This window comes from Anser anser (assembly GCF_964211835.1).
Source record: "Anser anser genome assembly, chromosome: 1".
Lineage (NCBI taxonomy): Eukaryota > Metazoa > Chordata > Aves > Anseriformes > Anatidae > Anser > Anser anser.
The window spans coordinates 209,090,994-209,112,590 of record NC_139720.1 but is presented as its reverse complement, the minus strand read 5'-3'; the positions used below and the strand labels follow the sequence as shown (position 1 = coordinate 209,112,590).

The following is a 21,597-nucleotide window of genomic DNA, read 5'->3' as shown; positions in this document are numbered from 1 at the left end:
ATGTTTGCCTTTTTCCAGTGGTCATAAATCTCCCTCAATCGCCACCTGGTTTGATCTTTTGAAGATGACAGAAACTGCTCCGCTTTGGGGAGCTAAGATTTACTTGCACAGACTACGGCAGAAGGTCAGAAACGCGTTATCGTTGCATGGCCAAGGAAGCCTGGATCTGAGGACCTGCCTCCAGACCTGGATCCCTGGATCTGAGGACAGCCCTAGCTGCTTCAACCTCACCTGTTTGGCTGCAGCAGACGCTAACGCGTTCTGTTTCAGGTACAGAGGGGCTGCCACGTTCCACAGCTTCTCCTGCAAGGCCTACAGAAGGAAACCACGAAAATAGATCATAAATAAATATCCAGTTTAGTCTAAGCATTACAACCCTGTGCTAGATGAAACAGGCCAGGGAACAGGGAACGTGCCCTGTTTCTTGGCTATACACCAACAGGTTGTTTGAAAGAGCAGGGCAAAGGTTTCTTTTTGCTTCTAAGCACGATACAGGGAACTGAAGCCTCCAAAATACGTACTTCCATGTAAGCGCACCCAGACACCTACAGAGCTATAAAATAAGAAACTGGAGTTGAGAATAATATTAACAACGCTGTGAATGAGAGGCTGGCTAAGCTGCAAACTCCTCAGTACTTTTTAAGGAGAACTTTATGCAGAATGCAGCCGCTTATTAGAGAAACAATAACCCACTGCATTATCACCTCCTTGAGACTAAGAGCTGGGCATTCTCAGATTGCAGGCAAAAAGTGGAAACAATAACTGTCCCCAGAAACACACCCACGCAGTCATATTTCTGAGCCTTACTGTTGACAGTTTCCACCTCCCATTTGCCCAAAAAGATCCCGGAGTTACTGAGCGTAACACAGCTACTGGTATTGGCACTATAGAAACCCTATTTGCTTTTTGGTTTATGTTAAAAAACAATTAAGAAGGTTTTAGTGGATGATTTATCTCTCTGCTTTTTTTTTTTTTTAAAGCTGCCTGACCTCAGATACAAGTACACATAAAAGTGGCTGTAGCCAAAGCTCAAGAACCTACACACTGTATCTTTCACCTAGGCTGGCCCCAGAAACCCATTTAAAAAAATGGGATTCCCTTAAAGGGCAGGGCACGTAGAGCCTTTCAGAGTCTGGGAGTTTTGGGCATTTGAGGGGCTGGGAAATGAAAATGCTTTTTTCCCCCCTCCAGCAGTTTCTGTTCTGGTGGGGAAAGACACAATTGGAAAGAAATCTACTGAAAAGGGCTGCTCTGACATTAGGGTTCTCTCTGACATATCAAAATGCCTAATTGCATGATATTACAAGTTAGTTTTAATTTCAGCCACATTGCTTACTCCTCTCCATCACTGAGACACTGACTGTTTCTTCTGCAGCTCAAGGAGCGAATGGCTTGGGCAGTGTTTACCCGCTTCTTCCAGACAGAGCGCTGGTCTGTGCCAGAAATACAGACCATCACCTTCCCTTAGCTACGCAGGTCGGCTCACTCCAGTCAGCCCCTGGAGAAAGGCACTAAGGCCATTTCCAATTGCTGGTCCTCTGCACATTCTGCTTTGGGAAGAGCTCGGAATTACACAGAATGGTTTGGGTTGGAAGCGACCTTAAAGATCACCTAGTTCCAACCCCCTGCCACGGGCAGGGACATGTTCCACGAGATCAGCCTGCCCAGAGCCCCAACCGGCCTGGCCTTGATTAGCTATGAAGGGAATTGTAACACCACTCATCTGCAACGTCTTCTTTGGGTTATAAACGTATTCCAAGGAGCTGAGGGCTGCTGTATTCCAAGCAGCAGCTACGTATTTAGAGAAGACACTGAAATTCCTTCTTGGTTTTACGTAACAAAAGCTCTTACTGCATCCCTTCTGGAAACTTGTTTGCGGTCTTTCCACATGTACAGGTTATGTTTGAAGGCTTAAAGGAACTCACACACACTGCTGTCAGCTTAAAGCTTGAGAAGCAAAGCCAGAAACGGAGTTCCTGTTTATAGCAAGCTGACTTCAAAAAGGGTTGCTGCCGTGGTGTCAAAACAACCACTTCATCTGCTAATACCAAATGGATAGATCATTTCAGCACGGTCAAGCACGACTGATATTTTGCTCATTCAAGCCTCAAGAATTCCTTTGGCATTGGTGCCAAAAAAGCTGTCTACAAAAGAGTCTAGAAAAACTCCACTTTCAGCAGCAGTTTAGCAAAAAGCATTCCAGTGGTCGCTAGCGGAGAAAAGCTAACTCTCTTAACGTAAAAGGCTGCAGAGTGGTTGTGCCCACTGTGATTTCTGTTAGAAAACAAGCTCTTCGCTGGCAAAATGCATACGAACCAACAAAAGTTGTACGTGCAACAGCAGAGAGCTGCAATGGCGTGTCATTTGCAAAGTTACCACCTAAATTATTTGCCACAGAAGGGAAGCAGGGATATCAGAAATCCACCGAGTACGAGTTTTCATCATAGATCAGTTTTCAGCACTAAAATCGAAATTCATGAAGTTCACCACTGCCGTAAATTGGGGGCATTTTGAAGAGCAGCCCAGGAAAGCCAGCTGAAGTCAAACCTTGATGAGGAGCAGCTGACACTGAAGGTAAGTCGCGGTGAAGTCTGCCATCCCTGCCAGTTCGGACTGCAGCTCCCCAAGCCTCTGAAGATCACTGAAGCAAGAGAAAAAGAAGAAAATAAAAGCGTTGAGACAGCAGGAGGCTAATGTAAATGCACACGGAATGCAGCAGCCAGCTATTCCTGCATCTTGTTTTCTCTTACCCTGAGAACGGGCAGCAGAAGCAGTAGGAAAACACGCACCACAAACCAGTTTGCACCTTGGGACTTGGCATCTCCGTTTTTCCTGGAGGCTGACAGTGGCAGCAGTAAGTCTGTCAGCCCGCATTACTCCGCGGCCCGATGGGAACCATCCGGCAGCGCAGTTCCAGATTTAACTTCAAACGCTCCAGCTTTCTACAGCAGCTAATGACCCATTTGCGTTACGCCGCTGGGAAATCTAACTACTCCTGTTGGCTGGGAAAGGTTGTTTGGAACATGTTGGGCTCGTGTAACCAGGCAGCTCTGAAATATAGCTGCCTTTTTAAAACAAACTCAAATCTGATGTACTGATATTTGCCCAACTGACTGTTGTGTGCGGTCTGGTACAATTATTTGTTGTAAACCAAACAGCTCTGTAAGTAACTTTTATCCTGACGGAAAAAAAAATCGATGGTTAATGGAACATGAAAAGGCTTCTGTTCTCCGCTCTTAGGGATGTTTTGAAACATGCATTAAGAAAACAAAACTAATTTTTTGTTACAGAACCAAAAATAAGTTGGATAACGTGGATTTAACATCTTTGTTCTCTGCATTTTGCTTTGATCCAAAGGTGTGCTAAAATTGTCACTCTGCTTTCGTATTTTTTACTATATTACCAAAAAATGTGTTGTTTTTTCCCCCTTCATGTAACCCTTTTCTTTCGGTGAATATTTATCTTTGTACATGCGATGCAATTCTGAAATTTCAGCTCTGCTACACCCTGAAGCGTGTCAGCTGGCACCACATCCCCACATCCATGAGATTCTCTGGATCTGCCACCAAAAGAAAACCTTTCCCAAGCAGAGGGGTTGTGCCTTCCCTAAACGCAGGGACAGCCCCACACAGTGACTCGATTCCACCTTTTCCAGGGGGTAAGAGAGAACTAACATGGAGCAGGACGGCATCCTTCAGCTACAAGCTACTCAGAGACTCCGTTTTCCGGTCCTGTGTGGTTCCCACCACCACTAATTCTATTTTCTTAGAAATCTTAAACAGATTTCAACGTCCCTATGAGACAAAAAAAAAAAATCCTGTTGTACAGATGGAGAAACTAAACCACAAAGACCAAATTACTAACAAGCCTGCGCAGTCTCAGCTGCAAAGCCTGGGGGTAGAGCGTCAGGCTTGAGCGTGGTTAGAAATGCAAGTCACCAGCAGCCACCAGCTCCATGAGGTCTGCATTACTTCCCCCGATGACAATAAGGAGGGAGCCGCGTTCCACCACAGGATCACTGCTGTCTGTTTCTCCTATCCCCCTCTTCCCAGCAACAAAATCGTCAGTGCAGCAAAAAAATCTTCCCCTCTGCAAAATAACCTTCAGCACCTTTTTGTTTTCGTCCTAAATCCTCCCTTCTCTTAAGGGTGGGGAAAAAAAACAATAGTCGGTTTAGCACAGCTCCTAGGTGGTGATATCCCTGTAGAAAAAAAGCCAAGCAAATGATTTCCACCAGCTCCCAAACATTACCGTCCTTTGCTGCACATCAGCTACGCGTGCAGCCATCTCAGACCCGACTGTTAGACTCAAAATGGAAACCATTCACAGCCTCTGAGGCTCCCAGCGTTTCATTGTGCCGCTGAGATTTCGGATGCCTTGCCAAGAGATAACCTGCTCAAAGCATTTACTGCACTAAATGCTCCGAGACCGCGTTTTAGGCTGCGCGTTGCAGCTTCAAAACAGCTGAGGAGAAGCTTTCACAGACAGGTTTTCAGCGAGGAGCACGCTGTTTATTCTCCACTGCAGGTGGGTGTGAAAGCAATTTACAGCTACACATACAGAAAAGGCAGATTTTTTTTTGGGGAAAAAAAGCTTTTTGGAATTCCGTAATCCAAACAGAGCACGTTAGACTGTTTTTCTAACTCTCAAAAATAAGACTTTTGTCCTCTTTCCAAGCAGCCAAATCACACTGAAAGGATCCTTTTCGAGTGCTTTGTTTGTGCAAATCAGTCCCGAGATGAAATGGGAAAGGCAGCATAAAACCCACGTTCAGAAGCCACACTGTAACCTTATCTATACAGACAGAGAGCAGCATGCAACAACGCTGTCTCTTCCAGAAAAAAAATCGCTCTGAATTTCAAACTGATGAATGACAAAGTCCTTTATAAGGGGGACTGGTGATAAGATCCCAACAGAGCAACAGAAGCAGGTCCTCTCCCATAGAACTGGAAATTGGAAGACCGAAGGGAAAAACCCCACAAGCAAACTAAAAAAACACGCTGTGCACATACATCACAAATAATCTCATTAAAGTGAGGCACATACAGGGACAGAGAGCTAAGAATGACACACTATGCTGTCATCCATAAAAACAAAGTATAAAATAAAAATAAAAAAATAAAATTATCATAAATGAACGGTCCAAGATGTAGTACCCTTATCCAACTCTTACCATACCCTGAAAAGATGTCCACCTAAAACTCTCACTGATTTTTCAGTGCAGCAGAGCCAAGATCATCGGTTTTATTTTAAACATCCCACGAATTCTGTTTGGCCAAAGTGCTCTCGAGAAGGAGGCTCAGGCTAAATGCCACAGGGCAAAGTAAAACGTTGACATTCAGAAACAAAGCAGCTACTTCAGAGAAGCTGCTGATTCTAACTCATCTTCTGATAAGCAGGACAGCTTGCAGCCTTACCGAATGGTAAATTCCAGCAGCTCCTGTATGCCCTGCGGGTCGAGGTGCTGGAGGTTGTAAACCCTCTCCAGGCTCTGGTGCAAGAACTGCTGGGAAGGATCTTCGTGTGGTGTAATGCTGGGAGAGACAGGGGAGGACACCAGCTTTCTACCCGGCAGCTAAGCACAAAGAAAAACACGTGCGTGTAAAGAGAAGTCCAACACAAGTAACGGCACTGCGAAATGCTGCTGCATTATTTAACAGCTACCAACTGTGAGCTCCAATTTATTTCTCTGATTCAAAATTTATACCAAGGCTTTCGAGTCTGTAAATTGCTAGTTAACGCTCTCTGTTTCATAATCCGTTTGTAGCTCGAGATCTTCAGATTAAACATCAACATGCCTTTGAGGGAAACGTCTTCCTCCGCTGTTAACTATGAGGCAGTGAAGTCAGGGGAAGTCCAAGACCACACAACCTGCAATCCAGTTTATGAACTGTAACAAGATTTAGGACCAGCTTCAATCCCACCTGTACTTCCATGCAGGAAAAGCTTGCTTCAAAGTAGCAAGGAACACATCCCTGAACAAACTGTTTAGGTAGGATATAAGCCAAATGTTGCAAGACCTACAAAGGCTGAGCTTCCCTTCCCCATAGGGGAAGCTTTACAGAAAGCTCCTGGGATTCTGCCTCCTAGCATTCTTTTCTAACCAGCAGAGCATGTGCTGTCCTCACTTGAGAGCAATAACTTTATTCTCCCCCAAAATATTACAAAATCCATATTGCAGCAATTTAATATTTGGCTCTCTTAACATATATTTCAATATTCACTTGCTTGGTGTTGTGGGGAAAAAAAATATTTCAGAATCAAAGTATTACAGGCTGGCAGACATGGAAGAGAGCAACAATATTCAAACCAAAATGAAGTACAAACCTTGGTGATACAACTTACTCTTAACGGAGGGACCAGATGAGAGAGACTGTCCCGAAGATAGGCATAGTGTCTGAATGTGTGATCCGAAAACAGCGCTGGCATTGTTGGGCAACTCTTAGCGGCGTTGAAAATCAGAACCAGAACAGCAATGTCTATTGAAATGGATTGTTGAAGAAAAATAAACAACAACCACCAGAAGAGCTCTTTGGGGACGGCAAGTTAAAAAACAACTCAACAGCCCTTTCTTTGCTGAAGACTGTTTAGGAAGTTCTTTACAGGCAAAGAATGCCGAGCAAAACCCAGAGAGGCAGCTGTCAGAGCAGAGAGAAATGAAGTACAAAGAGCAAACACTACGGGACGGGGCACATCGGAGAAAGGATGTTACTGCCAGCGAGGGATGGCTCCGAGGCAGCTCGAAGGATAGCAGCCAGGGATCAGAAATGCAGAACAGGCTCAGTAAGGGGGAGTTCACAAAAGGGACCTGAACCCGTTTCTCAACTCCTGAAAACCTTCTGTATCCGTGAGCTGCCAAGCATAAAGGCTTCAACCTGACGAACCAGTTCCTCCTCTTTGCCCCAAATCCTTTCCAAGTTTTCAGCTGAAGCTATTCAGCCACCTTCGTTCAAATCTGCTAAGCACTTCGAATGAAAACACCCTTTGTTTTTAACTAACAGTTTACTCACTGGACGAGTACCATCCAGGTCTACCTTGTTGTTTCTGGCTCCCAAGTCTTTCTTCACAGAACATTTCTCCATAAAATTCGGTGGCAGTTTACATCCGGAACATTCTCTCAAATAACAGTCCTTGGTTCAGAGCAGGAAGGTACACGGAGGTAAGTAAGGGCTTTTCACCCCTCAGAGTTCCTTGGAACCTCAACTCCTACGACAAATTGACTCAAATTATTACTTAACTGTCTGATTAAGGATTTAACTTTTTCTCTACCCGATCCCTGCCCTTTTTCAATCCTCACAAGATATTTAATCTGCTAGCTAACGGCCTCTGAATTGTGAGAAAAATAAGGACTAGCTTCACAGGCTGGAGCAACTTGTCGCATGGAAAACCACTCGGCTAAAGCATTTTCCAAATTAATGCAAGCTAAACATGTATTTTCACATCAAAGGACTCATCTACAAAGTCTAAACCTTGACAAATTGTTTGATAACCAGATCATTCATCACAGCATTAAAATAGGCTAACTATACCACACTGGTGTTTATGAAGATGGTTACAGATAAGTTATTCCATCACTTGCTGAGTATTAAAACTGAGTAATAAAAGTGACAAAGGGATTCAGAAATAGCCACGGGATTGTCTGCTAGTCTGAAATGGTTTAATAAATGCAAGCATCAGGAAAACACAAAGAAGTCTTTTACAGTGAGACAAATCATCTGGTTTCGTTAAAAAGATACAGGCTGGGTCATCCATGTCCGGTTCTGGAGTGTCAAAGAATGGATGTGTGCTCAGCAGCTCGGGGACTAATGGAAGCACCAAAGTGGGATGCCGGCTGCCCAAGAACTTCAAGCATCTGTGAACAGATTAAAATATTTCTTAGGAAACATGTACATTGCAAAGCGCAGCATTTTAAAACATTATTATTATTATATTGTAGGGGCACTTCGAGGTGTCAGGCAGCCAGAAAAATCCTCCTGTTCAAGGCTACGTGCAAACTCACGGCACCCTTGTCTCTTCAAGGCTAAGGATTTGCATTAGAGCTTGAGAGAATCCAAGAAAACTGAGAAGACAGCTTGGAAAAACAAGCAGAAATAAAAATAGTATAAGTAAACTGTCCAAGAGATAGTTAACAGCTGGAACTACAAAACCTAAGAGAAACTTTCATATTAAATGATAACAAAATAATGAATATTAAGTGTTTTTTCTTCAGAAAAAGCTAGGAGAGTGAGGAAGTAAAAGACTAAGCAAACAAAACAATACAACCAACCAAAAAAAAACAACAAAACCAAACCCTACTAAACTCCAAAAGCAATATAGGAGTACACTAGAAGAAAAAGCAGACAAAAAACAGTTTTTCCAATAATAACCAAGAATCCCATCTCGAGCCATGTGTGCTGAAGCATCCCTTCCTTTGTCACTTCCATTAAGCAACCAAAAAAACCCACAAGCGTTCATTATTTTTCCTCCGACAGAAAGAAATCCCTCCACCAGCACAATGCCATGCAGCCAATCCACTTGCCACGACTGATCTAGTCAGCTGCTGGAGAATATTGCTATTCAACGTAGCACAAAGCATTAATTGCACAGAGGAGGTAACTTTTAATCTGGAGGGTGAAAACACCTTTTCTGGAAACCCTGGGAATGCTGGGACTGCTTGTAATAAAGGTTTTTTTTTCCCCAGCATGGTCGTCACTTCTGGATTCCCACCAGAAGTATTGAAAAGCAAGAAAAACGTGGAGTCTCTATGTCAGTCGTGAATACATACAACGTATGCACAGCCGCCATTCCAAGGATTCACCCAGTAACAGGATTTTAGACCTGTTACCTTCTTGGCTAGTTCAACGTTTGCCTAACGCCTCAATTTTTAAGAAAGTAGGAAACTAAGGAGACACGCGAGGACGCTGAACACACTCACTTCCATATGGATTCTCTGTCTGTGGGATACTTCGTCAGGTTTTTCAGAAGTTCCACCAGCGCAAGATGGATGCCTTCTTTAGTCGAGACATTGGTGCAACACAACAGCTCATGCAGAGCTTCCCGGATGTCCCTTGACGAATCCTAAGACAAGAAACAAGAATCCTAAAACAACCTCCTAAACAAATCCTAAACAAAAATCCTAAAACACAACAACAACAAACATCACCACCTTTGAGTGCTCAGGGAGGGGCATACCTGTGCATATACTTAGTTTAAATTTAGCAGTTCGTGTTCCTTGGAACTATTCCTTAGCACTAGGGGCATCTGCAAAACAGCATGTGTTTAATTATTATAGCTAAAACAGAGACGAACTGACAGACCAGGCGACTGCTGCAGTCTGCTGCTGGTCTCATCTACGCTCGTGTTTCATTTAATGGAACGAATTTAATCTTTTTCACCACTGACCTCAAAACAGAACAGAAACCACCATTTGGTTTAAGTGTCTGTGCTTAAGGGCGCTACGTCACTAACAGAAACTCACCGTGCTGGGGAACTCAAAGATTTTTGTTGGGCACCTATCTCAGGAAATTGTTTTACCTTCTTCAGAGAAGCCTAGCAACAGCTGAAGGCCGATTCCACAAGCCTTTACCCCAGTCACCAGCCTTCAGAGGGTTTCAGGCGATATCGTAGAGAGGAGCTCATGCAATCCTCAAGCAGTATTTTTAGAAATAGCATGGCTGGACTCCAGCATAATTAATTGCACGCCTTCTGCCAAAAAACACCTTGCAGCTCCATAATACATTCTACTTCCTTGCTGTCAGCATTTGTGTGGCATTGGTGGACAGAACGCGCAAATTTGACAGGATACAAGAACTGGCTGCATTTCAGTGGTGGATTCTTTTTTTTTCCCTTTTCTTTTTTCTTAAATTATAATTTGCTAAATATCAACAGCACATTCATCACTGTCTTACACAAAAGAAGGAAGAGCAGTCCTGTTGTAAAGGCTCTTAAATGACAGCTAACACACACAAATGACCAAAGGAGGAAAGCTCAGGGGGGCGCTCAGCTGGTCCTTATTTTGGTGCAGGATATGACTAGAAGAGATGATGTACTCTAAAGGCTGTAATGAAATAACCATGGAAATAAAACACACCAGGTGAGCTCCACGGACCACTTGGAGAGCAGGATGGAGACGAGCAAGGCAGAAGACTACAGAGGGACAGAGAGGAACACAGCTCTGAAAATCAGACCAAGAACACCATGAAAGTCAGAATGCGAAGTCTGATGAGAAAAGCAAGGGGCAGCTGAGAGTTACTCAGATCAAGTAAAAGCAGCTGAAGGAAAATGGAAGTTATCCCTGCCCCTACAATTCAGGCAACAAAGTTAATGCTGTTTTTTCCAAAACCTTTATTTTGGTACTTTATCCAGGAGGATACTGAAGATAAAGTACTGAAGGCAGCCACTGCTGCACAGGGTCAAGTGAAGAGCAGGTAAAGAGACAGAGATGAAGGCTTTTCATCCTCACCCAAGGCTGGGAGACTGCCCCAAAGAAGCAGAAACCTCCCTACCACGTGCAGCTGGGCACTGACTGGGACAGCACTGGTTGGGAAAGGCCAAAACTAATCCACAAAGCATGCTAACAGTCAGCTGCCAGAGTAGAGAAAGATCTCAGGTGGGTGCCCTGGCTCTGTTTGGTGAGCAAAGGTGTAGGGAAAGTGGCTGAACAAAAGAAATGCAAAGATTAAGCTGTATTCTACAAAGTGCTGTGAAGTGCTGGTCCAGAAAACGAGGCAGAAGGGAACCCACATGATGCAGCAGCACGGTTATCAATGGCAGAGAGCTTTTATCTGAGTATCGCCTATTAAAAAATATATATTCTGTTGTACTGGAGATCACAGGCTACTAGGAGTCTTTACTGGACAGTAGGAGTCTTTGGAGTGTTTAAAGACGATGCAGGGAAACAAAAAAGGTATACAGTTTCAGCTCAGAAGGGGTTGATCAGCATTATGTAATTATTGTAACTCCTGAAAGAAAGCTGGAAAGCAGTTTTTTCCCCTCCTTAAGAAGTTCTTCTTACCTCCAAAACAGCTAACACAGTATCCAGCTGGTCTTCCCGGAGCGTGATGTTGTTGGAGATTTTTCTCATCGTGTGTATCGACTGCAACCTCACCTCCTCGATCTCGTCGTTAAACATGTCAACTAAAAAATCGAGACATTTCTCCGCAAACGAAGGCGAGGACTGAGCCAGCATACAGAGGGCCTCGACCGCAGCAATGCGAACCTCTGTTAAGAGAAAGGGAAGGATTCAATCGTTAGCGCTGTTTAAAAGGATACAGCGAGCAACAACCAGGCCTCGGATTGTTCAAGGACTGGGCTAAGGACAGGAGTTGCTAAGGAAACACTGAGGATGACAGAGACTGAGCAGGGACCCATGACACTGGGGACCTTTTCACAGGAAAGCCTTCAAATCAAAAGCCTCACCTCCACTACGGCTCGTGCTGCTGCTTTAAGTGCCTGCACAGGGACTTGCAGGTGAAAGAAGGTCTCCTGCCCAGCTATTAATATTTCATGGCACGTTTTGCAAGTGTAGCTATAACCCTGGTATCTTAAGCAAGCTAATTTCAATAATTAAACTCCGCCTGCTTTATTCTTCCAGACGTTTTAATTGCTCAGAGCATTCACTGTGTTTTTAGCTTGCCATGTAGCACTCTGCGAATTGCTGAAAAGCTCAAGAGGATCAGTGTTTCAACAGTAAACAGAATGAAATTCCTCTGCTTCACGACTTCCTCAAAAGAAAGGAAAAAAAGAAAAAGCCACCTAATTATTAAAATGACTCAATTTAAGCAGAAGAAAAAAAAACCACAAGTATTCAGAATATATTTATGCTGTAGAACAGAAAATTTTAAGGGTAACCAAATATAACAAGCTTATGCGGAGACGAGCTTCTCTTCCCTACAGCCATTCTTGCTAACTTCCATAACATTTATGTGCTGGCATCATAAAAATGAAGATTAATCTGATGTCTTGCAAACATTATTGTTTTAAGCACACTTCTATTTTTCATTCAAATTAGCTCGTCTTGAAAGCATTTACTTAAACTTGCGTGTAGCTTTCAGGCCTATTGTTCTTAAAGCACATTCTTGATTCCCGATTATTCTGATTGAGCAGAAAAACGCAAACGCAGCAAGACCTCTGCTTCTTCTGTGACAAAGCCTTTGTCACGGCTACGAGTCTCCGTGGTCATTAAGGCCACGGTGTTGGAAGGAAAACCACCACCACCACGCATTTGCCAACACTGCATTCATAAACTGACACATTGATTTAGATTCAAGTTAAAGATGGAACTCAAGAAATTAAGCAGTGCTGGGGGCCAGGAAGAAGATAGCTCAGCAGGATTTAAAAATGCTGCAGTGGAAGAAGACACATACACTACTCAGAGCCCTGTGCATAGTCCACATCTCTCCATTTTACCAGCAATCCCAATACTCAGCAAACTGGAGAACGAGTTTCACAGACCAATGGATTGAGACAGTGGAAAATTTTCATCGTTAGTCGGAAAAAAAGTTGCATTTTTGAGCTTCAGGGAGAGTTTAGCTATTAGGGAAGCACGCTTTTATTTGCAGGAGTCGTGGATTAATAAACTAGAGATATTTTTGTTAGAGCTTTTCTGCTTTCTAATTTAGTTTCATCCTTGCAGCGGTGTTAGAAATCAAAATCAGAATAACGTTCAGAGCTGAGCATTTTCATGGTTTTGTACAAATACCAGCCGTTCTCAACAGCCTTTTGAAATATAAATCATATAAATCTCCACTTTATCCCCAGGAAAGCTGGGCTAGAAAGGCTAAAACACACAGACTTTCCTGAGGCCATCAGCACAGTCAATGCTACAGCCAAGTTTAAAAGCTCAAGAATGCCCATGTTTCAATTTGATACTCATAATTTATCCTTTTTTAAAAGGACAGACCAGATGAAGGCCTCCAGTTCATCACAGCAAGGCTGGGAGACCCTGGTATGTCAGAACACATCAATATGATCTTAAAACGTAGGTATTTCCATTAAAGAATTATAAATAACATTGCTAAAGATATAAGCAAGACCTCACCTGAAATCCTAGCACCCAAAAACATCCAGAACCAGTCATCGACTTTCAAGAGTATTCATTCTAACTGGCCAAGGCGAAAGCTTTTTTTTTTTTTTTTTTTTTTTTTTACACCAGTGTTGACCAAAAGGAACTTAGACTGGCTTAGCCCCTTGCAAAATTAAATTTGTCGATTAATTCATTAAGAAAGCCAGTCCCTGAGAGAAGCAGCAACAATTTAATCCAAAACCTACCACTGCCTAAGAACAAAGTATAAGTTGGCCATGGACAAACTTCAGTTAGAAATTAGAAGAGAACTTCTGTTCATCGGAACTGCAGGATTCTGAAATATTTCGAGGAATATGAAGGCTTTTCTCCGCTAGTTCTGACCTTTGCGAGGACGGAAGCTGCAATGTTGACAAGGAGTTCTTACTGGACTCCCTGGACGAGGTTTCTTGCAGTGCCTTGATTTAAATACCAAGTTCTATAAGCCTCCCAGCAAATCTGATTTTCCTTCTTCCAGAGAAAAACACCATTTTCAAACAACGTAAACTTACGTTGCCAGTTTAGAACACATTCAACTGTTAAATTTAAGTCACCAAAAAAAAAGTGGGTTTCTGAATAGCATAAGTAATCACTTCTTCCCAGATATTTTACTAAAACTTTACTGTTTATAGGGAACTGTTTGTTTTTGGCTACTCAGTTCAATATTTCTACCCCAAATACTGTGCACCACTAATATCTTTGAAACAACTGCTGGATCCCAATGGAATAAAAATCCAATACCTTGAAGTCTGCAATTAGTTAAAAAAAATAAACAAAAAACCTCACGCACGGAGACACATGCCAGCCAGGTGATCTTTTCGTTCATAAATTAATACATTAGAATTATTAGCCTGTATGTCCTATGCAACTCGGTCCCTGCGTAAGTTGACACTTACCATACATCTCATCTTCCAGGCCATGAACAAAGGCTCCACAGGCTCCTGATTCGATCAAGTTTACAGCACCTGTATCGATTTCCTCTTTGGGAGCATCATCTCCCCATTTTCTGCCACTTGAAAACTCCCCAGAGCTGTAAAGTTCTTTGGCTCGTTCATGCGCAGTGCGCTTCCTCTGTCCAAACAAGTTTTTCAGTTACAACCACGGTAAACTTTAAAGATGACTCAACAAAATATTGTTTTTTAATTCAAAAACAGATGTATCTTGGGGTTTAGACACTGACATAGTCATGCAAATGCTGAGAAAAGCTATTAATACCTTCTCCTCTACAAATATTTCTAATTGCCAGTAATTCTTTGTACTTCTGATGCTGGGAAAGGATAATAATTAATATATTCTAATTAACACATTCTTAAATACTTATCTTCACCAAACTGTGTTAGAGCAAAGGCCCGTCTAGTCAAGTATCCAATATCCAGCCTACAAAAACAGATGATACCACAGCTCTGGCTTCATTATTGTCTTGTAGGCAAGAGAAACGGAACACAATACCTTGAGCAAGTTACTTAAGGAAGAAATTTTACTGAAAAGTGTTTTTTTTTGCTCATAGGGCTCAAAGGTTCCAGTCTCCAGATGCTCATCGCTCTTGAAATGTCTCTGACTACCAGTCAGATCTTGCAGGATGCTGCCGTAAGCCTGCAAACTCAGGATGCAAACTCAGGATGCAATCTTTCTGTACAAAACGGAGCTTTTAGCCAAACGGCTGTCAGAAGAACACAAGTGTTTACCTCTCATCTGCGAAACCTGAATAGCCTAGAGCTGTGTATGACGCGGCTCAGCTAATGAAATCTAAAACTGGCAATTGCTTCGCTGACTTCAATCTAAAAGAAAACCTGCCGTCATCAATTAACTCTCAGCGGCCCCGAGGCAAGGACACACAAAACAAACACGCTCAACGTTAACAGGTGTTGTGCGATTTTAGTGCACAGTGGAAAAAAAAAACACACGCAAGCATTTACATACCCTCAAATCCGACATGAGCTTCTTGTCAAGGGTCTGCTCCAAGAAATGGGAGCTGACTTGTTGCATGGAACCCTAAAGGACAGGAAAAAAAAAATATCAAAAGGGAGTAAGAAAGGGAGTAAGTAAAAAAAGTATATCAAAAGAAAGTAATTCTTCTCAATTTCACCATACAATTTCCTGATACATCCCAACACAGGGTCGAATTGTTTCTTTTCTTTCTAACAGTTTTATCCAGTGCTTGACACTGCTGCATGTCAGAGTCCAGAAGAGTTTGCTTAACACGAGCAGAACAGCTTATTTTCCCACTGAATTTAATCTGGTCTTTCTTGAGTTCAGTTGTTTGCATGTGCTGGGGAAGTAGAAGGGGAAATTATTCCAAGTACTTGCTTTTTTATTGGATACCCAGCTGTCTAACCTCAAGGAAAGAATCATTGCAGAGCTCAGCTGAGAAGAAACAAACTCAACACCAAGCACTCAGCCTCTCTTTTTTCCTTCTCATAATTTTGGTATGAATTTATCTAAGCTGTTATTGAATTTCCTCCCATTTCTTTTCAAGTAGATGGAAAAAGAAAAGTAAGATAACAAGAACTACTTTCGCATAGAGAAGAAAAGAATGCACCTTACCAGTAATTTCGCAGCTTGCACTCTAACAACCCAGGAGCCATCGCTAACCATATGACAGATTTTTCCAAATGCATCATCAACCAAGCGAATTTCTTCGTTAGACGAAGGAATTGGGACAATGCTAGAATAGAGAAACTTAACTCAGCTTGCTGATCCGATGTCACGCAGCGTGACATAAAACAAAAAACAACTGAACTGAATTCCCGTGGACGTACAATAAATATCAGGAAGCAAAACGTCATCTGGATCAGTGCCTTCTCATCAGGTGTCAGCATTTTGAACGCATCAATTTTTAACAGCTGCTCCTGACACTTCCTGGCACAAAACTGCCAAGATTAGGATATTACCGTGCCTCCATTTTGAGTCACTTTGTACACAGCACGTACCTTTCAGGATAAAGTTGACTGAGGACCCAAATTAGCTGAACTGCAGCACTGCGCACTTGCTCATAATCGTCTGCCAACAGCTTGCAGGCCTGAAAGAAGATTTGCAACCCAATATACCGTTTCCCACAGATTTATGACCCTCACCATAAATCAGTCCAGACAGATTATAAATGAGGATAAAATCAGTCTTCTCTTCTCATCCCCCATATTTCCAAGTTTGATCAGGTAGGGAAGTCCTAATAAAGTCTGTTAGGCACACGCAGTGTGCTCCAGATATGCCTGCACTGTGTGGGAAGCACACAGTATGAATCTTTCCTAGGACTGAGCTCTGCAACCCTACTGAAATAACACGAGCAGGCCCACAGGAGGCCACGAAGATGATCAGAGAGCTGGAGCAAAGAAAGGCTGAAAGAGCCGGGGTTGTTTAGCCTGGAGAAGAGAAGGCTCTGGGGGGAGCTTATTGCAGCCTTCCAACGTTTAAAGGGGCTTATAAAAAAAATGGGGAGAGACATTTTACAAGGGTGTGTCGGACAGGACAAAGAGTAAGGGCTTTAAACTAAAAGAGCATCAGTTTAGATTAGATGTAAGGGAGAAATTATTCCCTCAGAGGGTGGTGAGGCACTGGCACAGGCTGCCCAGAGAAGCTGCGGGTGCCCCATCCCTGGAGGCGTTCCAGGTCAGGCTGGATGAGGCTTTGAGCAACCTGGTCTGGTGGGAGGTGTCCCTGCCCATGGCAGGGGGAGTGGAACTGGGTGGGCTTTAAGGTCCCTTCCACCCCAAACCACTCTGTGATTCTGTAACAAGCCCAGGCATTACATGTATTCTCCAATATGCAAGGGTTTAACACTTCGAGATGGCAAGATGACAGCAGTAATTATGCAATACCTTGCTCTTCCTATGGTTATCTCCCCCCAGTAAACAGTATATTCCAATCAACGCACATAATTTAGTGCATTTGAGATCAAAAAGATGCAAAACAGTTTATTTCCACTGCCATAGGGCAACAAAGAATACAGGCAATCTGCATGTGAAATACCCCACCTCTGTTCATTGACTTTCACCTCTCAAAGCACACTGTCATAGAATCTAAAAAAGCAAGATGGACAAACAACTATAAAATAAATACAAATGAATACGAGGTTTTACCTGACCGTAAATAGCCTGCTGTAATTTTAATCCTCTTTCGTGAAGCTGAAGCTGCAGGGGAAGAAAAAGAAAGAGAAATAACTATAGTTTTAAGTGTCATTTGTCATCACTCTTCCTACTTTGAGTAAAATTAGTTGCTTGTATTTGTTGGTTGCTGCTATAATTAAGATATTTCATGATCTTGGTCCCGACAAGTATTTTAAATACAAATCTTGACTTCAGTATAAACTTCTAAATGTCACAACCACTTATACTTTGATTGCTTAGGAAAATACCGTTTATATAAATATACTGTCTGTTCAGTCTCCCAAACTTCAAACAATTGCTTAGTGTTATTCAGTTTCATCCACTACCTGAAACATGGACCCAAAAGTAGCATTGCCAGTGAATTTTCATGCCCTATAAATCTTCAACTACCCAACCAGACGAACAACAAAAAACTATCATACTAAACCTTGTTTGTCTCCATTTGGAACAAAGTAATACAATAAATCTGACAAACAAGAACAGCAGTATTGAAAACAGTCAACAACAAAGGAAACAGTTGCTTTTCTGTATTCACTTCAAAATACAACATGTTGGTGACACAGTGTAAAATACAGAAATAAAATGATAAAAAACACAGTAGCAACGAAAACCGTGATCAAAAACCCTACAAGAGGTAGGGTGACCCTGAATCCATTCAGGATCTTCAAACTAAAGCAAAGCAGCTGACTTTGTGCTGTAATTATTAAATTTAAGGTTATACATTTTACTATGGATTTGGTTCAAATGTCATTAGAGAAGTCACTAAACAGGTTTAAGAAGTCATATGAAAAAAGTCAAAATTGAATGAAAATGAAGGACGAGTGCAACCTCCAGCAGAGGGAGATCCTGGACAGATGCAAGTGAAGTGTGACCCCTCAAATAATGCACCTTGCTTCTTTCTTCAGAGTTTAATAACAATAATTCAAATGCCCTTGTTCACCATCAGGTTAGATGGGATATTGTTATAAACTTTAAGGGTAACAGAGAAAGTTCTCTATACCCATGTACTCGCAAGCAACTCACATCAACCAAAATTCTCCGTTGCACGGTCATTGCTTGTATTTCTGCTGCTAAAAATTTCTGAAAGATCTCCCGTATGAAACCCCAAACGATTTCTTCCACTGTATTAGCAATACATACCATGGCTTTTATAGCTGCCGTCCTAACACGAGGGTCCTGGTCGTTAAAATGATCTCCTATTATCTTCTGGACATCTTTGGCAGCCTGGCTTTCAGCTTCTTTTGCAACACCTTTCTCCACCGGTCCAAGACAGCCAATTAACTGAAGACACTTATTTCTTACACCATGGGAAGAATCTGTCAGATGCTACGAAATACAAGAGAATAGATATAATTGGATTTGTATCCTTCTTTTATCCCTTCAAAAAGAACTACTCACAGTAGGATTTCTAGCAGTGAAGAAATTTTAGTATTTTAGCAGTTTGATGAAAAAATGAAAATAAGTTAAGCAGTGAGGACATATTTTTTCCCCTGGCAGTGATGAAAATTTAAAAAGATTATAAACGCATTTGCTTAAATATTTTATGCTTTTTAATCCTTTCTATTAATAAATTAAGCTATTTATCAGGCAATATTCTTAGCTGAGTTTCTAAATATCATCTACGAAACACCGACTTGCTTATAAAACATAAGAGAAAAATATCTTAAAAAGCTGCAAAGATGCCTCACAAACACCAGTGCCATTTACAGTCTTGCTACCTGGAGTCAGTGGTGTGCTCACACCACGTTCAGCTTCAAGTCACTGATTTAAATTGAAATACTTTCAAGCTCTCTCCCAAAACAGATTGAATCCCAAAATGAATACGCAAGAGCAGAGCTTTGCTACGGAGCTGCGTCCTCAGGGCAGCTGCCTTACCTTACAGGCTACCTCTACCAGCCTCATCCTGACAGATGGGTTCTCTGTGAGCTTTGTGCCGATCACCAGCAGGGTGTCCAGCAGCTGAGCAAGGACCTGATGAGACTCTGCAAAAGAAAAGAGTGAAAAGTTACCTGCCTCTCTGCTGAGCTCCTCGCCAGCCCCAGAACCACAGAATCACTCAGGTCTGAAGGTCCTCCCAAAGCCTTCTCCTTTTAGGGCCAAAAATAAGCCCCGTTGCCTTGGCTTCTCCTCGCACACCGTGTAAAACAGCCTCCAGTCACCCTGGTCACCCTCTGCTGAACTCAACCAAACTTACCAGCATTTATCTGGCACCAGGAGCCCAAAAGTTGGAGTATTTCAGGTAAAATCCAACTAGTGCTGAGTAAAGGGTAATAATCTCTTCCCTCGACCTCCTGGCTACATCCTGTGAACCTTCACTGCTCACTCAACAGCTGAGCCTACTGTGCACCCGGACTGCCACTAAATGACATTACAATTAAATTAAACTGCATCGAGTAACGTGCATATAAACAGCGAATATAAAAATAAATAAAAATAAAAATAAAAATAAAAATAAAAATAAAAATAAAAATAAAAATAAAAATAAAAATAAAAATAAAAATAAAAATAAAAATAAAAATAAAAATAAAAATAAAAATAAAAATAAAAATAAAAATAAAAATAAAAATAAAAATAAAAATAAAAATAAAAATAAAAATATAGGGCAGACACTTGTGAGGAAACGTTTTCTTCCCCTCAGACTAGTGAGCTGTCTGCCACTTCAGAAAATAAACACTCTGAGCAATAATTACTAGTCACAGATTTCAGATGCACGTGTGTATGCAAAGGACTTGGCACTGGCCTAAACGCTTAAATGCCACACGATTCTGCCCTGACCTCAAGCGCCATCTGCAAAGTGTGACTTACTCTCATTTTGAAGTGTGTTAATGGCATCATCCACGATGCAGTCCGGGGAGAATCCTGCAGTCTTCGATAGCAAACCCAGCAAGGAAGCAATCTTCAGTCTCACGGAGGCATCGTTCTCCTGGAAGGAACAACAGACATCATTTTTTTCAGTTTGGAGAGCAAAAAACATTACACAGAGGCAGGACCCATCTACAATTCAGCACAAGGGGCTGAATTTTACTGTCAGGCTACTTCCTCCTGTCTGCTTTTACAGCACCCCTCACAGGAAATTAACCACACGGGAATGTTTCTGTGGCAGCTTCCAGGACATTTCGAAATAATCCTTTTATTTATAATTCCTCAAAATTGCCTTAACGACTGTTTGAAAATTTAAAGTTTAAATAATTAGGTTTTCAAGATCCTGGAAAATTCATTGTCGATAATGTTCATATCTTTTAAGTTTTTAATAAATAAAGATGAGAATTTTAGAAGATGAACTGATCCTGGTGCTCTCTTGACCTCTGCTAAGCATCACAGTCTGTGGGCTTGTGGAAAGTAGCGTTTCTCTTAACGGTGGGGAGGAATCATGCCAATCTGACAATTAAGAAAAAGAAAACACAGCAAGGTAAAATAATAATATAAAAGCATCACGTTAGCTGCATACATTTGTTCGTTTAAGCAACAACAAAAGCTGTCACAGGTGATGATTACATAAGCTTCACCAAGTATTAAAATTCTTTTTAAAAGCTCGTGTATTTCCAAGAGTTATTAATCTGAACGTTCTACAGACTTGTGCACCCAACACTTCTAGTCCTAAGAGGAAGGAAATTCACACTGTCAATGTGAACCAACGTAGAATACAAAGACAAAAACAAGTTTGGATTTTAAACCAAGCTAGCGTACAACGCTGAACACAGAGGTGCAGCAACATTACAGGTAGGACTATTATATCTTCCGACAGGTGGAGTAATATTACAATTACTATTACATCTTTCAGCAGCGTTTAGGAGAGACTTACTCCTTACTTACGTGCCATACTCCCTTGACAAATGCTACACCTGTGGGAGCAACCTCTTTCTAAACTGAGCCCAGAAGCATTTTCTCTCTTTAGAACTGGAAACTTGGGCTTGGACAGCAGTTCCTCTCGCTGGACTAAGTTCGTTAGTGTTAGGATGCACAGATTTCTGCAGGGTAACATCTGCCATTTACACCCACCTCTAATAAAAGGACAATCCCCTCTGCAAATACAGCTGAAATCAACAATTTCAAAAGGACCTTACAAAGGCACTCTTAAATGCCTCGTGCATCTCTGCAATGTTATCACCACCAGGCTATAAGCAGGTCTTTTCTCCTTCTTTCTAATGGTTTGCGAGCAGGGAACGAGAAACTTTTCCTTTATATTAAAGGTCCGATCACCATCTTAACGAGCAGAACACCAGTAAGTTACTGTGCCTCTAACCCCTCATCCCAGCCACGCTCAAGAGTCAGGAAGAGACTTCTGGGATCTCCTCGGGCACTATTTAACGGCACGCCACCACTGACAGCAAGGCCAGCTCATTCTGTGCCCCACCATCGCAGCACGCCACCTGCTCAGCTACGTTGATTCAACCGTCAGCACGGCCACAGGAACCGTGAGGTGGAAATGGAGGGGAAAAAAAAGGCAGGTTGTTT

The 21,597-nt window shown here is 42.1% G+C and overlaps 1 protein-coding gene across 1 annotated transcript in view; it reads right to left on the bottom strand.

Annotated features, from left to right (window-relative positions):
• INTS4 (integrator complex subunit 4) overlaps positions 1–21,597 on the bottom strand; it is a 33,860-nt gene that overhangs the window by 10,196 nt on the left and 2,067 nt on the right. The window contains exons 3-17 of the mRNA XM_083816477.1: positions 19,948–20,065; positions 19,018–19,124; positions 18,283–18,468; positions 17,116–17,166; positions 15,970–16,058; positions 15,584–15,704; positions 14,960–15,031; positions 13,936–14,110; positions 10,994–11,199; positions 8,915–9,057; positions 7,737–7,852; positions 6,346–6,479; positions 5,418–5,575; positions 2,548–2,641; positions 232–312 (exon numbers count right to left, since the gene is read on the bottom strand). Coding sequence (XP_083672603.1) covers positions 232–312; positions 2,548–2,641; positions 5,418–5,575; positions 6,346–6,479; positions 7,737–7,852; positions 8,915–9,057; positions 10,994–11,199; positions 13,936–14,110; positions 14,960–15,031; positions 15,584–15,704; positions 15,970–16,058; positions 17,116–17,166; positions 18,283–18,468; positions 19,018–19,124; positions 19,948–20,065 — 1,851 coding nt within the window. The remainder of the gene's footprint in view (positions 1–231; positions 313–2,547; positions 2,642–5,417; positions 5,576–6,345; positions 6,480–7,736; positions 7,853–8,914; positions 9,058–10,993; positions 11,200–13,935; positions 14,111–14,959; positions 15,032–15,583; positions 15,705–15,969; positions 16,059–17,115; positions 17,167–18,282; positions 18,469–19,017; positions 19,125–19,947; positions 20,066–21,597) is intronic.